Consider the following 16,296-nt stretch of genomic DNA (forward strand, 5'->3'; position numbering starts at 1 on the left):
TGAATTACAATACTGCTTCAGAAATGTAATTAAAAAGATGGCGAGAGAGAGAGAGTGTGTGTGTGTGTGTGTGTGTGTGTGTGTGTGTGTGTGTGTGTGTGTGTGTGCTTTCTAAGATAATAGTGGCATTAGACCTTCATTAGTCCTGTTTTGCTTTTTCAGCCTTTCATTGTGTTAGTTTTGTCAAGTTAGGGATACAATAACATACCTTCCTTTCACAGAAAACTAATAGAAAAATAATTTGAGCTGTTATGAGAAGCTCATTTTTAAAAATTTCAAGTCCTTACATATAAATTCATAAAATAGTCTTTTGAAATTCAGGTTTCTTTGGTTTGTAAAGCGAAGTGGTACAATGGATGGAGCTGATGACTAGCCTCAGGCTGGCTGTGTGACTCTGGGCCAGTTGCTTCTCTACCTCAGTTTCCTCGTATGTGAATCAGGAATAATACCACCTACCTTCCCAGGATGGTTTTGAGGATCAAATGAGATATTTGTGTAGTGCTTTGTAAGTGGAATATAAATACTACCTCTTACTGAGGAACATAGCATTTGATGTCTTTTTAAGTTATTTGCCTTTATACTATATAAACTTTATGATTTCATAAACATAGCATGATTCCAGAAGTCCGTAAACCTTGAAAATGCTTGTCATCACATGGCACATCGCCCCTTCTCCCCACATACCCTTAAACCCTTTAAAATTATCAAAGGAGCTAAGTAACTGTCCAACAACAAATGGGAACATAGGGAGACAATCTAAAAATCACAAATGAGAAACCCGCATGCACACAGGAAAAGAGGAAACATTTTTAAATGAAGGCATCAAGAAATCCAGGGAAGAATATTTTACCTAAGAAAATGGTAGTAATAAGGGAAGCCATTTCCTTTTCAGTTGCATAATTCGCATTTTAAAGACATTATTGTCTAGGCAAAGGTAAGGGGGAAGCTTATGGTGGAGCTGTGCTATTACCAAATGACAAACTTATAATTGTCATTTCCTCTCAAATGTAGCTGTTGCACATGGGTCATTGTTATTGACTGGTATATACTTTCCAGGAAACTAGAAGGATGTCCGGATTGCTTAGTCAGCGTGCAGGCAGTATCTCCCATTGCTTGTTAGGTTGTTGTAAATAATGATAGGTAATGCCCTAGGATTCCTATCTCTTCAATGGACTTGTATCTGAAGATGTTGTCTGCAGCACACAAAATAAACAAAAGTCATTTTACCTACATCCTAAACAACTTTTTATGTGCTCTCAGGCTTACCTTCCTTGTTTTTTTAATCTAGCAAAGAAGGAAGTACTTTATTCCTAGAAGAAATATTATTTGTGAAAAAGAAACGGTAAGAAATGTTAAGTATATTGGTATTAACTTTTATATTCCAAGCAGGTACACATCTTGAAGCTTATGTTGTTGGTGGAAAGTGGATTTATATTCATGTGGAAATGTTTGATCAAGTGAGAATGCCATATTGTGAGTGTTTAACTTCAGAAGGAGGGCAGCAGTCCCAGTTATAATTTGGTTAATAAGGTTAGAGAGACTTGGTAGAAAACTGACCTTGGACCAGGGAGGGTAGTTTAAGATCTGCTTTTTACACGTATTATCTGACCTTCAACAAGACACTTAACCTTCTCAACGCACTAGGCAACTGTCTAAGACCAGAAGTTGTAAGAAGGACTTTATTTGCAACATCAGTGAAATCACAGGTCTAGTCCCTAATCCTAACAGGAAAATCAAAAGTGAAAAAACAGGAGCAAAACCAGTCTATACGAGTACACATTAATCCCCATTTTCTTGGCCCCCAGATGCATTTGAACTGTTGTAGTCTCTTTATGTTCAGTGAAGTTTATTTTTGTTTTTGTTGTTTGGAAGGAGTGGTAAATGGGGCTGTTTAAGTGCTGCCATACTTAGTGAGAGACAGGCAGGTGGTACAGTGCAGAGAGCCCTGGAACTGGAGTCAGTAGACTGACCTGGCCTCAGACACTTACTAGCTGTGTGACCCTGGGCTAGTCATTTAACCCTGTTTGTCTTAGTTTCCTGGTCTGTAACATGAGCTGTTTTAGGAAATGGCAAACCACTCTTGCTTTTCTCAGCTAATAATCATATATAATCCTAAAACTTAGTCCTTGGCAATTCTCTTTCTACTCATTCCCTCAAGTACTTGGCCCTATTTCACTCTTGGAGGCATCCTCTTAGTTCATGCTGAATGTTGGAATGAAATGAGGCACTCTCAAGTCACTGAACATTTAGAAGAGGAGGTTTACTTTGCCCTTACACAGCAAGGACATGGAACAAAGATACTGTGGCAAATTTCTTTTCTAGATATCTCTTGGTGACTCATGGTTTTAGGTACCCATCAAGAATGAGAGTCTTAATTCCATGTGGCTGGGACTTTTTAATGCTCCTAGATGACCAAGGAATCTGAGGTCAGTCAGGTTCCAGGGACAGCTTTGTCCTAGATCTCCCCCTTTAGTTTGAGGAAGGTAGATGGAACAAAGAAGTGTCATAGGGGAGTTGAGGTCAGTTAGGTCCCTGATGTGTTGCTTTATTTTTTTAGGTAAAGATTCTGTATATTATGGGTGGGAGGAAAGAAATTGCAACAAGGAAATGCTGCTCTGATCATACTCACAATTTCACCTTTATGCTAATATGTTCCAATATAGTGAACACTTGATCGGCAGTTCCTATCTTCAAATGCCTAGTAGACATTTCTTTGAGGATAGGTTTCTGTTAAACTTTACAAAGTCATTTACCTTCTTCTCTATCTCCAGATATCACCATTTTTTTAGTTACCTAAGTTAAGTATTTGGAATCGCCTTGAATTATTCCCTAGCCTCAATGTCCAAATTAATCTTTCCAAAATACCATTATCATTATTTCACTTCTGTGTTAAGACTCTCAAGTGGAGAACCATCGCTTATAGGATAGCACTCAAATTCCTTAGCCTGGTGGTTAAATTACTACATAATCTGACATCAACCTTTTCCTTTTTTTCCTACCAGTTATTCATTTCCAGAATGAATCTTCCATTTTAACGAGGGTCTTATAGTCTCCCCAAGAACTTTTAACTTCCTCATGATATTCTCCTTATTGAAAGCTCTCTCCTGTCTACCTATTCAAATAATAGTGAAGTTTCGGGCATCAGCTTCAGGACTCAACTTCTCAACCTCATCATCTTCATCTGTCACTTATTGGAACACCCCATGACTCTTATTGTACACTCATTTGTTTGCTAAATACTTTCATTTACCTTGTCCCTAATGATAATGTAAGGTTTTTGGTGGTTTAGGTTCTTCTTAATATCTAATGACCCAATGACCTTCAGTCTCCTTAATCCCTTTAATTGTTTCCATTGTTGGCCCCATCATTGGCTTCCATGACACTATGCTCTCGTTCTCCTTTGGACGTCATTCATCTCATATCATTGGCTTCATTGCCCTTAGTTACTAGTTATCTGTTAACTTCATTTTATGTGCTTTGTTTCATCTCAACGTAGATGATTCCCAAATCTATCCAATCCTAATTACTTTCAAGATTTTTATTCCTATAGAATCAATTGCTTATTTGAACATCCTGTAGACACTGTAAAACTCAACATGACCAAAATGGAACATCTTATCCTACATATATATGGAGTATGATTAATCTTCCCTATTTCTCAGAATTCTTGTATTCCTTTAGAAGTGGACTCTATTGAACCTTCCCCATTCCCTCCTTTCCCTGATTTGTTAATATTCTTTGACTCATTTTACCCAGGCTTTTGTTTATGTTGTAACCATGCTCTCTCCCCCTTCCCCAATAGAATTTAAGCTCCTTGAGGGTAGGAACTATTTTGTTCTGTATGCTGAGTGCCTATGACAATGCCTTGAATATATGTGTCTGATTCCTGTTTGAATTGAAGAGCTCCTTCAGCCTCCTTCCCTATTTGCCATAGGGGCTAGAATTAGAATTTTCAAATAGCCAAGCCACTTGACTTATGTAATAAGATAAGAAATGTTGCTGCCTAAATTTGATCCTGTGTTTCTAAACTGTCAACTGTAGAATTCTCAGGATGAAAACAATATTGGTGAAAAGGAGGGGATTTCAAGATTATAGAATAATTTAAATTTGGAAGTCTATTTTACAGAAAAGCCAATTGAGACCCAGAGGGAATAAGGGACTTAATTGCTTAACAGGTAAGAGTTAATTGTCACAGAGGTAGTTATAAGTAGCTTGGAGAGCCAGGTCCTTGGGCTCCAAATCTCTTTCCTCTCTCCATGCTGTAGAGGTTGTTAACCTTGACAGTGGGCTCCCTTTCCTCTCCCTTAATCATCCCACCAAGCAGAAGGCATTGGAAGAATAGGCTTCAGGATAACTAGATTTTGCTTTATAGGCAATTTTCCAGGAACACAACTACCATTAAGATAAATAAGCCTGCTGTTCTGTAAAATTGTGATTATTCTGATTTAGCATGACACTGCCATCTACTGTCTTAAAGTATTCATTTGTCTAGAATTGTATACTAAGAAACTGGATTTTTGTTGGAGGAAACCTCAACTATTAGTATTATATACTAGTATTAGCATGATATTATTATGTGCTGTTATTAGTACAATATTATTAATATTGACTATACACTGTAGTTGAAGATATAAACCAAGTTATTATTTTAAACTGTTCTAAATTGGTAGTATTTTACCACTTGAATTTGGAATTATGACCACTATATCCTTAATACATATTAATAATAATTATAATATATGGTTAATTTTGTTTTGTCACAAGGATCACATTATTATGTTATGAAGCATATAATTTATAACTTCATTTTTTTTTTTTTTGGTATCTGATGTTTAAAATATTTTCATCAACAAATAGTTGCTTTGGTTTTAAAGTTGAGATTGACAGCCAAACTTGATCAACTGACAAATTTTTCCATTACAATAGATTTTGTCTTTGTACTGGGGATTTTATAGCTATATAACCTGTGGCTTTGTAAGCTTCAGTCATAAAAAGTTAAGTATACTGGCAATTTACGGTTTTAAGAATTTTTTCTTTTTTATACTGAAATAAGATTTGAGTTTGGATTCAAGCTTAGGTAAATTAAATTGTAAGAGAGAAGGCTATGTGTGCGTAGGTTTTCCTGTGTCAATCCGTAGTGTTCGTTAAAATGTTGAAGGCTATGTCCATTAGTCATATGGACAAGTTTATCCAAACTTTATAAAGTTGAGATTTGAGGTGATGTGAGATGACAGAATTTTAGAACTGGAAGAGACCTTTAGAGATTGTTCCACCGAATCATTCTGCCTCATAAGCTGAAGAAACTATCTGTGGAATCTACTTTATTCGTTGTTGATGATTCAGTGGTTAATTTAAATGTATTCCTTCAAAATGTGTATGAAATTATTAGTTGAAATACTTAAAAACTTTAGTATTTATGAGGCAACTTTTTTTTTTAAAAGAGGAATTTAATCTCCTGTGGAAATTTGAATTCACTGAGTTTGATAGCCAGGTAAGGTATGGCATTGCATTGCAGACATTGAAATGCTTTGGAAAGCAAGCTTTGTCATAGGGATTATTCTAACACTGTGTTAAGATGGAAGACGTGTAGGAGGCGGCAGCTACTTGATTCTAGCTTTTGTCCTCTACATGTATTGGTTCAGAGTGCTGCCAAATAGATCTTTTCCTATGGAAAACAGTTATAATAGATAATATTTGGTGTTAAGGACATAATTTTCTTGTGCTGGGATGGATTCAAGGTTTTCCTAATGACAGATCACTCATTTGGCGATTATGAAGAGTAACAAATATTTTCAGGGATGCCTTGTTCTCTAGGGTTTAAAAAAAAGAAAGAAAATCCCTGAAGACGTTGCTGCAGTTTTTCTTGTGTGGATTCCCACCACTCATTTTTGCTTGCCTTGTTGTTGGCCATGCAGTTTTTAATGTCCATTTAAATCCTGGGTTTGATTCCATCTTTGTTTCCTCCCTTTGGTAAAAAGCTTCATCTTTCCTTGACAGTCCCTATTTCTATCTCCTTCTGCCCCTGCTCAGTGGAGAGTTGGAAATGAACAGTAAATGAGCAGATATTTACTGTGTGTTACTGCAAAGTTGTGGGGACATTCATTACTGCTCAGATGGGACCCAAAGAGTCTCGGAGGACTCCCAGAAGGAGGCGATAAGGCTTGAAGGCTGTTAGTGTTAGGGATGGACATATAATGCCTTTGTTTGAATATGAATGTAAGAAGAAAAGACCAACTGGAAAATAATGAGCAATTGGAGATTGCAGGAAAAGAAATTAGAGACAAATATTTAATGATGAATGGGAGAAAGATGTGGCTGTAATGGATATATAAAGAAAATTGAGTATTTGGTTGCTGAGGAAATGAATAATTTTACAATGATGATGATACTTATAAAAATTATCCTCAATTTTAGGAAACTACCTTTAACTTTGCACAACTACTCCTACTACATAATAGCGTATGTTTCTACAGTACTTCACGTTTTGCAAAGCACTTTACATATATTACCTTCTTGGATTTAGCAAATTGTGCTTAGCAAATTCCTTCTCTAGTTTTTTTTTTCAATTCTTGCTGCTTATCCAAATTCTTCTGAGTGGAATCAGTTCCAGAGCAGCATGCTTTTCTAACTCGGAAGCATGTCTTCATTGAAGACAGCAAAAGCATGAGGGAGGCAGATTAACTTTCAGATTTTTCAAATTAAAAAAAGTTTTTTGCAGAAAAATCTTCAGTTATCCTTTGACTTTTTGATATTTAGGAACATTAGCTATGTTAAAACTAAATGGAAAAGAAGGATGATTTCCCTCCTTTCATGGGAAGGGGGAGAGAAACTCATCTAAAACACTACAGGAAAAGTAAACATTAATGTGAGATTTTTTTTCTGATCTGCCCTCAAATTATGGTGTAAATTTTTATCTGTGTTTAGTAGGGAAAGCCATCCCTTCTCTTCTTGCCCTCTGCAAGTAAGTTCTTTGAGAATTAAGAACTTTAAAATTTTTATCTTTGTGTCTTCCCCAATACCTTGCAGATGACCGAAATTTTATAAATATTTGTTTGATTTGAATTTGATTTCAGAATAATTTAGAGACTCAGGCCTTACAAATGCCTGCTGTGTGATGTATTACAATGTTTTTGCTTCGTGATTGCATGCTTTTCAAAATTATCAGCAGGAATACTGGTTCCCTTTGAATTTATTAAGGCAACCAAAAGTGTCACCCCAGAACTAGGTACAGAACTGGTATTTTAGGAAGCCATTAGAAAGAGGTAGGGTCAGATACCAAGATGGTAAACATAAAAATGGAAAAGTTTGTGAAAACTGTAGCTGTTATGAGAAAGAAATATATTTGGCCCTTACTTGTTTGAAATAATACACTTAAGGCAAAATTTTATACTTATTTGGAGTGGGAATGAAATTATAATTTCATTGTAATTGATATGATATGTGTAATGAATATATTAATAATTTAGTTTTCTCAAGAGCTACCTCCCTGACTCAGGAGTCAGCTCACAATACATTTTGAAATTTAATCAAAACTTTGACAGCGCTCATCATCACTGGACCTTAAGTAAAGTGAATCAAAGATTGCAGAACCTGTTCCTTACACAGAACTCTGGTTCTGTACTCTAGGGGAGGTGGTCACGACCTCCAAAGACTTTACTCTAGAATTGTTGTCTTGTGGGGTTTCTCCTCGCATCTTCCCTGCTTCTCATTTAAATACAAAACCTGTATTTTTACTTCAGCTAGGAGAACATTCTTCACTCTGAAAATGATTAAATTACTTGATTACTACTCCGATCTGTAGGCCTGCTTTGTGTAGCTCCAAGTATTCTCAGGTTGGATGGAGACTGGCCCAGTAAAAATCCTTTTAGCAGGGAACATTACCTAGAACATTCTCTAGTTTAGAAAAGGTTAGAGATGGGGAGTGAGTCGCTACCAATTTAGGAAATCAAAGCTTCTGTGATCATGGATGATCTAAGATGTGCTAGCTTTTAAAGGAGTACTGTCCTCTGATGACAGCATTCTTCTAATGGAAGAAAAATGGGAGCTCTGTATAGAGGACTGCCTGAGATTCAGTTCAATATGTATTTATTAAACATCTACTATGACTATGTAAATAAAAATAAAAAGAGAAAGAGTCCCTGGGGTGGGAGAGGAGACAACATAAAAGGAAAGCAAGAAGAAGGAAACAGAAAAGGAGTGAAAGGATTAGTGAAACTTAACAGGATTGCCTTGCTGTAGGGAGGTCCCAGCTGAGCAGGATTTCATGATTTTCTCTAACTCTGTTAACCTGAAAATAGATGGGAATAATGCACAGCTCCGGGTTGGCGGGCTTGATGCTTGAGGACAGAACCAGCAGGCTGGAATGTGTAAAGGACGATGTTGATTCGATCTTGTTCATGAATGGGCCAAGATGGGGAAAGGCTACACTTTGCTGAGTGTAGCTGACGTAGGGATGATGACCTGGCAAAGAAACTAAGGGATTGGAGGTCAGGGTTAGGGACTGTAGAGCAAAGGGAGAAAGATGGATTGATAAAAGGTTTGATAAAGGAATTTTAGGGTTGTGGAACATGGAAATAATTGCTTGTGAGTGATGTTAAGGGTAGTAACCATCTCTGTAGCTAAGGTGGAGTGCAGTAGGTCATGGGAACTCAGACCCTTGGAAGTTAGTGTATTTGACCCCTAATTTGAGGGCAGGATCTGGAGTGGAGGGAAAGCCATGCACTGAACTCACTGAGGAAGAAAGGACTGAGTGTCCTGGGGTCAGTAGATAAAAGCTACCAGAATCTTGATTGGATGATAAATTTGAACTGTATAAACGAGACAAAATATTATACTTGTTTCCGTAGTTTATAGCCTGAGAATTGCCTGGGGCACATAGCTAGTATGTACCAGAACTGGGCCTTGACCCCTAGAGGCCAGCTTTTATCCTGTGAGCTCCCTCACTCCCATCATCCTTCTGGCTTTGTTTCTCCAGTTCTCAATTTCTTTCAATCCCAAAGTCATAGAATTGGAGAGTTGGACCGAGTCCAATGTACAAATGAAGTGAATCCTCACTCTAACGTATCTGACAAGTGGTCAACCAGTCTCTCTGCCCTTACCATAAATGGGGAGAGATAAATGCCTTTTCTGTGCCATGCACGGTGCTAGGGGCTTCAAAGATTAGGAAACAGAAATGAAGTCGTCCCTTCCCAAGGAGTTCATTCTATATTAACAGCCTCCAACCAGGCAATCTTCACCTGGGGTCTGTGAACCTGGGATTTTTTTTTTAATACTTTAACATTTCTTTTAATAACTATTTCAAACTAATTGTATTCCTTGGTGGCTGTGTGTTTTATTATTTAAGAATCCCTGCCAAATGGCTCAATCTCACACACACAAAGGTTAGGAAACCCAGTCAAAGGGATCTCCCTCTCTTTCTTTCCCTCTCCCTCTCTCTCTGTCTCTGTCTCTCTCCTAAATCCCGCAGACACAGTTAAGAACCCTTTCTGACATGTTAAGAACCCCTGCTAGGCCGGGAAGGCAGCTAAGACAAACATCTTTGGCCCTCATCTGCCCTGGGCATGGACATCTTTGTATCTAAGAGTCTTTTGTGGGGGAGGGGGGGGAGGGGAGGGAGGAGAGAAGAGGGAGGGGGAGGGAGAGGAGGGGAAAGAGGTAAGGGGAGGGGAAAGGGGTGGGGGGAGGAGGGGGGGAGCGGAACCGAGACAGTCTCCGCCTAGCTGTGGAGCTCATTGGGTAGAGCTTCCCAGTTGATCATCTCGGGCTCCCATAGGGCGGCGACCCGGACGGAACCGGGCACCATGCCGTGGTGGAGCTACTGCTGTGAGTGGAAAGGGGCCTTACGTGCCCTCCTTCTCAGGGGGGAGGCCTTGGGGAAGCCTCGGCGCTCACATTTCGGCCGAAATGGTCTAGAGGGACCAAGCTTCGGGAAGGCCCCAGGGACCAGGAGGTGGAGGAAAATGGAGGGCGTGGGTGGGGCGGAAATTGGAGGGAAACCTGGTCAGGCCTTTCTTTTTCTGTGCCTTCTTGGAGAGGGAGCGGGTGGGGTGGGGGATGTCGCTGGGAACCCAGGGTGGTCCAGGGCCTTAATCTGTTGGGAAAGGAGGGGAGGGCTAGGCCGAGACCTTCCGTGGCCTCTGCGGCCTGTGGGCCCGGATGAGGCCTGTGGGCCCGGATGAGGCCTGTGGGCCCGCATGAGGCCTGTGGGCCCAGAGCGGCGTCCAGGGGCCCCCAGAGGAAGCGGCCACCCCGACGTCCCCTGGCCCGGGGGACTATCGAGGCCACCGGGGCCTAGCCGCGCATTTCAGGGGGAGGCAAGCTGGGGAGCCCCAGTGTGGTTAAAGCTCAAGGCCTGGCTCATGGGGGGGGGGGGGGGGGGGGGCGGGGCCGAGATGGGATTCCATTGTTGATGCCCAAGTCCTCAGCTCCCTTAGTGATGATTTGTCCAGTCCGGACCTTGAGGAATCTTCGCCCTAAAAACACTTCCGTGGGTGTCCGCGAAATCATCCCTTTATTCTTCCATGTACAATCGTTTTGGGAAACCTGGACTGAAGGAGCTTCCTTTCAGCCTTTCATACATTGATAATCGTCGTTGCTGCTGATGCGATCAATAAGCGGTAGACTTATAGCCTATGTGTCCATAGAATACAGTCTGTGTAGTTTACAGATCAATAAGCAGAGTTAGAGGCAACCAAACCTGGCGGGAGGACGGTTGCCACCTTCCTTTGCCGTTAATCCCGTGGAGTTGTTTTTTTCTTAGTGCTCCGTGGGTTTTGGAACATAGGGAGTGGGGACAGAAGGAAACACGCATTTATTAAACACCTCCTGTTCTACAGCCACAGTAATCGTTAACAAGTTATTGGTAATGTATCTCATTTGAACTTCCCACAGCAGCCTCTCAGTAGTAATTAATAATAATAACAGCTCATATTTATATAGAGCTTACTGTGCACGCTTCGCAGTTACTTCATTTGATCCTCACCACAACTCTTGGAAAGGAGGTGCTCTGATCCCTGGTGAATTGCCCAGGGTGATGTGGCTAGGAAGTGCCTGCCGCCGGGCTGGAACTCCAGATCCAGAAGTGCAGCCACCTGGCAGGCCAGCTGCAGTCGAGTGTGGTAGTGAATTCAGAGATGGGAGTCAAGCCTAGGCCTTCTGACTTTGGGGTTCCCCCTGCTGTTTTCCCAGCTATGTGCAAATATGGTACTTGGAGATGTGGGAGGTAGAGATCAAGTTAAGTAACTTCTCTTGGCCTCATCTGCAAAAAAAGAGGACTTCTCTTGTTCCTTCCCCTTTTAAAGACAGGATCCTGTGATGTCAAATGTCAAGTGTTGTTCATTTTGAGGTTTCGCTATCACTGTGTGAAAGACAGTTAGTGCTTTGGATGAGGAGTAGGAGAGATCACCTTGGAGTCTGACAGTGCAGCAAAGATAAGCATTTTGTGTTGGAATATGAAGAAGGAAAGGATCTGGACGAGATTCTGGGAAGGCATTTCAAAGTAGAAAAAATGGAGTCAGCTATGGGGCACAGCGGATAAAGCATTTCCTGGAGTCAGAAAGACGGGGTTCAAATCTGGCCTCAGACACTTGACACTTATTAACTGTGTGACCTTGGGTAAGTCGCTTCACCCTATCAGCCTCACCAAAAAAAAAAAAGAAAGAAAAGAAAAGATAGAAAAATAGGTGAAGAGAAAAGCTTTTTGGGAAAGCAGGAAGGATGCTTTGGGGGATTGACATGAAACAACTTTGGCAGAGCAAGATAGGAGAGTAGTGCAAAAGTAAGGCTACAAAGTTAGCTTGGGGCCAAAATGCAGAGAAGTTTTAGGGGTTTTCCCCTAAGTAATAGGGACTCATCAAAAGTTTTTGGGTATTGGAATGACATGAGGAAAAATGTTTTTAGTATGTTTAAAATAGCAGCGTATGAAATGGCTTAGAGAAGGGGTGAGAACTTAATAGTATAATCAGGGAACTGCAAATATTAGGTATAATAATAATAGCTAACATTTATATAGCATATATTATGTGCCATCATCTCATTTAACACTCGCAAGAACTGTGTGAGGTAAGTGCTATTATTGTCCCCATTTTATAGATCAGGAAACAGAGGCAAACAGATTAGGTGACTCCCAGAGTCACAGCTAGTAAGTGTCTGAGGTTGGATCTGAACTCTGGTCTTTCTAACTCCAGGCTCAAACACTCTTATCTACTGCTCAACTTAGGCTGGATAACAAATTCTTTTTGTAGTTCTAACCCATGTAGTAGGAACTCTTATTGGTGAAAATAGCATGCAGTTTTCCTTTTGTTCTTCCCTCAAGTCACCAACATTTGATTTCAACTGCTTTTCAACTACCCAGGCTAATTTACTAAAAACATCTCATCCATTTCTAATCAAAAAGCATACCTAAATTTCCAAACTAAAATAAAAGATCTGGGAGCGTTGATACTATAGTATATTCATGAAGTTGTTAATATTCATGAAAGAGTTAATATCCCTTGGTGTTCAGGTACTGTGTAGCCTTAAGTTAGGTCACAGTCATTCTAGTTCCTTATTTATTGCAATGGGTGGAAATGCCACCTTGCCCTACAAGGTTATTGAGAACCAAGTTAGAGAATGTGTGTATAGTGCTTTATAATTATAAAGAATTATGTGAATAGAATTTTACTTAGACTATTACTTATTCTCTAAATAAAGAGTAAATGTGCATTTGTTCTGTTTTATGTCTAGTTCCCAGTCTGGTAATGTGATTTCTAATTCTGCAGAAATCAGGAAGATTTTGTCCTGATTAATTTATCACAATGCTAAATCATGGTTATTTAGTGCTTTCAAGGTTTACAAAGCATTTTTATTAATTCAACCCTGTTGGGTAAGTGGTACTTGTGGTTGTTAGTCTAGCTAGGTGTGTATCATTTCATCATTACATTTGGCTAGCAGGTGATCTTTTTTTGGTGTCTGGGTGGGGGTGGTCCAGGCCTGTATATTAGAGAATTTGATGCAAAGATTTTCCCCAATTTATCTTGTCACTTTTAAAAAGTTGTATGTTATTTTTTTCAATCAGCAAAAATCTCCTCTCCTCCTTTTGTGATAAACATATGGAGCATAAACATTTTCTTCAGAAAAAGTATGTGTCATTTTGCACTGAGTCCTTCATTTTTCTATCAAAAGGAGGATAACACGTTTCATTATTAGACCTCTGGAATCCTTGTATATGCTAATGCTACAAGATCATTTCTCCCAATCTTCCTTTTTCTTCTCTTTTCCTCCCTCCTTATGCCACCTTCTTCCTCTCTCCATTCTTCTCTTAAAATCATCAGGAAACAACAGAATCATTCCCAGGCCTTGTCAAATCAGTCTTCCTCTGTGAACCCAGATGATAGAGTTCAAAGGGGACACATGTATCATCTTATATTTGAATATAAGCAGTTTATTCTTGTTTCTTGATTCTTGAATATTCTTGATTCTTCTTTCATGTTTACCTTCATGTGTTTCTTTTAACTCCTGTGTTTGAAGTTAAAATTTCTATGTAGCTCTTGTATTTCCATCAGGAATGATTGAAGGTCCTCTATTTTATTAATGGTCTTTTTCACTTTATAGGATTATACTCAGTTTTGCTGAGTAAATTCTTCTTGGCTTCGAGTCTCAATTCTTTGGCGTCTGAAATATCATGTTCCATGTCTCTTCATTTCTTAACTTAATTGTGTTAAATATTTTTTGCAAAATAATTTCAATTAAAAACATTTTTTATTATTGCCTCTGTCCTTCACCCCATCATGGTTGTGGAAAGGTAACCAATGTGTTTTTTTTTCTAATTTTTTAATATTATAACTTCTAATATTCAGGTTTTACATATATGTATGTATGTATGTGTGTGTGTGTGTATTGAGCTTAGTGTTCTATGTGGTTTAAAATGATGACCACAATGTAATACATGTCAAGTTTTTCCCAGTAATTTTTGTCAGATAGGGCGTTTTAAACAATTTTTGTTCTTGAGCTTATATAGAACACTGATTTATTGAGTTTATAACTATTTCTTTAGTGCTCCAATTTAAGGCCTCAATCTTTCCTATTTTTTAAACTAGCGCCAAATAAAATTTTCTTAATTTAACAAATGCACATATTGATGTGTCTCAATGTAAATTCCATTCTGTACCTACATTCAGCACAGCCAAGAGGGAGGAAAAATATATTATCTTCAGTTTTCTGAAATCATGATATCTATTAGTTAATACATTAAAGTTCTTAAATTATTCAAAGTTTTTTTCCTAGCATCATTGTGTGAATTGTTCCCCTGGTACTTACTCACTTCATTCTGCATCAGTTCATATACATCTTTCTAGGTTTCTCTGAATATCCTCTGTTCATCATTTTTTATTTAAGGTAGAATAATAATCCATTACCTTTCTAGACAAACGGTATAATTCCCCAATTGATAGACACCCCTGTATTTTCAACTTCTTTGCTACAATAAATGTTTTTGCACATATGAGCTCTTTTCCTCTGTCTTTTATTAATTTGGGGTGGGGGATACATATTAATTGTGGCAAGTTTAGGGGCTTTTTTAAAGTATAGTTCCAAATTGCTTTCCAGAGTGGTTGGACCAATTCACTGCCCCCACCAGAAGTGTGTTATACTTGTCCTTCTGCAGTTCCTCCCACAGTTGTTTGTTGTTTGTTTTTTGTTTTTTTTGCATCTTTGCCATGTTGTGAGGTAGAACTTATTTTAATTTGTATTTGTTTTATTTGTTGTCATTTGGAATATTTTTTCTTTGCTGTTGATAGTTTGCATTTCTTCTGATACTAAATGCCAAGTTGTTTCTATGATTAGTGTTGTCCAGTATAATTTCAAGTCTAGAAGTATCTCTTTTTAATTCTTGCTTTCCCTCCTTTCATTATTTCCCTTAAAATTTTCAAGAATTTTATTTTATCTAGACACTTTAAGTGACTTTTTGGTAGTTTGGTATAGCACTAAATCTGTGAATCATTTTAAAATTGTCATTTTTATTGAGTACTGACATCCTTCCAGTATTTTGAAAATCAACAAATAAAAAAGGAAATTTTGAAAATAAGAGGAGCAATATGTAAATTGGAAAGAAAAGACAATGTATTAAACAAAAATATCTTATTCTTGGAAAAGATAATTCTTTCTCTATGCTATTCCTTTAATAATTCTAAATTTTAAGGAATTCTAAGCTTATCAGCCTATCATTTGACATATCTAGCATGGTGCAGTGAAATGACTGCTGGATATGGAGTCAGAGTAATTGAGTTAGATTCCTGACTCTGTTACTTGTTAACTGGGTGACTTTGGGCAAGTCACATAACCTTTGACTTTCTATTTTCTCATTTGAAAAAAGATGATTTGAATTGGATGAAATCACCTAAGCTGAGCAAGTAAAGTAACGTTTTTTATTATTGCCTCTATCCTTCACCTATTTTGTTGTTTAGTTGTTTCCATGATACTGACTAAATGCTGGAGTGGTTTGCCATTTCCTTCTCCAGCTCATTTTACAGATGAGAAAACTGAGTCAAACAAGATTAAGTGATTTGTCACTTAATCTTGTCACACAAGGGTCACACAGCTAGTATCTGAGGCTGGATTTGATCTCAGGTCTTCCTGACTCTAGGCCTGGTGCTCTATCCTCTGTGCCAGCTAGCTGCTCCTGTGTATTTAATAGGGAAATATATGTGATTATTTCTCTCCTGTATAGGATTCTGGTAGTATAAAGTAGATGGTGGAGAGGAGCAGACTTTAGGATGAGGAAGACCAGTGCCACATAGCTGCCTTCCTCCTCCCTCATTCCCTCTTCTTTTAAGGTCAGGTCAGGTTCAGCCTCCACTAGTAATGAATATTTTATGCTTTATTCTAACCCTTTCCTATTCATTTAGTCTAACTGATGTTCTTCCGTTTGCTTAGATTGTAAAAACCTACATAAAGGAAGAGACTTTCATTTTAATCTTTGTATCTTTAGTACTTGGCATATTACCTTGCACTTAATAAACATTTGACAATGTTTTTTTCATTGAATCAAATACGTTCCATTCCAGTTGAAGATAAAAAACAAGTTTATTAGTCAACATTCTCTCCACAATAAGCAGTGTTTTTATTCCTTCTTTAATGTTCTTCTTCTCCTGCATAGTAAACCATTTTTGTTGCCTTGCATTTCTGCTTTCTTAAAGGACCATGTCATTTTTTTTTTTTTCTGTTCACCATTGTTTATTTTCTTGAATTCTCTTCCATTTCACTTAAGGTCTTGAAGTTAGTTGATGAGATCTCTCAAGCCATTATTAGTCTCTTGTATAT

General features: G+C 38.4%; 1 protein-coding gene across 3 annotated transcripts in view; it reads left to right on the forward strand.

Annotated features, from left to right (window-relative positions):
* AKAP12 (A-kinase anchoring protein 12) overlaps positions 1-16,296 on the forward strand; it is a 112,621-nt gene that overhangs the window by 82,572 nt on the left and 13,753 nt on the right. Inside the window, exon 1 of one of the 3 annotated variants that reach the window (XM_072643701.1) lies at positions 9,676-9,822. The exons of the other annotated variants lie outside the window; for them this stretch is intronic. Coding sequence (XP_072499802.1) covers positions 9,801-9,822 — 22 coding nt within the window. The 5' untranslated portion in view covers positions 9,676-9,800. Of the gene's footprint in view, positions 1-9,675; positions 9,823-16,296 lie in introns of those variants that run through there. 3 annotated transcript variants of the gene reach the window in all.

Source organism: Notamacropus eugenii, chromosome 2 (genome assembly GCF_028372415.1).
Source record: "Notamacropus eugenii isolate mMacEug1 chromosome 2, mMacEug1.pri_v2, whole genome shotgun sequence".
Taxonomy (NCBI): Eukaryota; Metazoa; Chordata; class Mammalia; order Diprotodontia; family Macropodidae; genus Notamacropus; species Notamacropus eugenii.